The sequence below is a fragment of the Austrofundulus limnaeus genome, unplaced genomic scaffold (genome assembly GCF_001266775.1).
Source record: "Austrofundulus limnaeus strain Quisiro unplaced genomic scaffold, Austrofundulus_limnaeus-1.0 Scaffold878, whole genome shotgun sequence".
NCBI lineage: Eukaryota > Metazoa > Chordata > Actinopteri > Cyprinodontiformes > Rivulidae > Austrofundulus > Austrofundulus limnaeus.
Window position 1 is genome coordinate 190,222 of NW_013953280.1, and position 1,679 is coordinate 191,900.

Here is a 1,679-nt window from a genome sequence, read left to right on the forward strand (position 1 = left end):
CCATGTGATTGGCTGATTAGAAATTAAGTGTTAACGAGCAGTTGGACAGGTGTACCTAATAAAGTGGCCGGTGAGTGTATTTTAACACATAATTTAAATTTTAATGGTTTTATATAAATATTTTACATAGATTTTCCTTTAACTTGTACATGCATTTGTGTCTCTTGAATGCTTAAATTGAATTATGTTTATAATTTTGTCCAACAACTCTTTTATTTTTGTGTTGCTGCAGTTTAACTTAAAGTTTAGTTAAAATAAAAGCACAGGTGATGTTTTCCTCCTTACCTTTGTTTGAAACTAAACTTTAAGGTTTTAGTCAAACTGAGGCAACACAAGCAGGCAGCACATAGTAATAAAAATTCTTGTTGGGAAAACATATGAAATAATTAAGTATAAACATTTAAGACACACAAATGCATGTACAAGTAAAAGGAAAAACAATTAATATATATTTTAAAAAACAGTAAAATTTAAATTGTGTTCAAATTTATAGATTAAATTTTTAGAACAAACCTGGAAAAATAAAAATGAAAGTCAATTAAAATATAAAACAGGACATAAAGTTCTCTTTTTAAACTTAATTTTAAGTGTATTTATTTAGTGGTTCATATAATTCAGTTTTTATTTTTAGTTCTGTCAGTGTTGGTCCTCCGTACAGCAGAAACCTGATAATCATCAGATCAGGTGTGTTGGAGCAGAGGAACAGGTACGACCTGCAGGACTGTGGCCCCCCAGGACCAGGACTAGCTGTAGCACTTCCTGTGCAGCCTGAGGTCACTTCTGGCACAAACTGAATGAAGTTTTTACCAAAACAACCATGTGCTGTTAAATAGTTTATGACATAAGGTTTAAAGCAGGTTGTAAAATGATAAAGATTAGTTTTTATGAACAACAGGCCCACTTCCTGAAACACTGATCTGATAAATCAACGATGATGTCATCTTTTACACTCTTAGTTTTACACTACATGATTTTATAAAGTTTCTGCTGGGATCAACTCATGAGCTTACAGCCAACCAGAGGCGGATTGATACTAACATTGATATTATTGATAGCAGAGCTGAGGTGAGGTTTTCATCAGATGAAGTTTGTCAGAATTAAACTCTTCCTTCAAACTGAGCTCATTCACAAAGTAAGAACTCCACTTCAAAGTGATTTACATTTTCTTTAACTCTTGTGTCATTTGGTTAGTTTTGTGGGGGAAACTAAGTGTTTAGGATGTTATTTTTGTTGCATATTGTAGGACAGGACCTTTACTTTAGTCTGTTTTACATTGTTTATCTGTGTAGAAGCTGGTCGCTGTAACTGATCCTAAATCCTCTCCTGAACACGTCCTTCGGACCACCTTTGTCATGAGAAGGTGTTCCACTTCTGAGGAGGCAGCGTTCAGGTGAAATGAGATCTGTTTGATGCAGACAGTTTTAAAAACAACTTTTTATTCTGTGCGTGCAGGAGGGAACAGAGCAGAGGCCTCATGTCTGAACAGAACGTACAGAGTGGTCACAAATTTACATTGTGACCACTCATGTAGCGCCCCACACTCCTTCAGTCGACAGAATCATCGTATTTAAACTCACCTCAGAAATAAAACTACTGTTGGTTTTCTCATCAGTTTGTCCATCTGACCAAGTTTAAAACCTTATATCAGCCAAAAAGTCTTTTTCATCTTGTTTTCAGAC

The 1,679-nt window shown here is 34.9% G+C and overlaps 1 protein-coding gene across 1 annotated transcript in view; it reads left to right on the forward strand.

The window, feature by feature from the left end:
* The window catches only part of slc5a6a (solute carrier family 5 member 6a), a gene marked incomplete at its 5' end in the record, with an annotated part of 15,680 nt that extends 14,072 nt beyond the window's left edge, over positions 1 to 1,608 (forward strand). Inside the window, 1 exon segment of the mRNA XM_014029287.1 lies at positions 1,290 to 1,608. Coding sequence (XP_013884741.1) covers positions 1,290 to 1,394 — 105 coding nt within the window.
* Between the last annotated feature and the right edge of the window lie 71 nt (positions 1,609 to 1,679).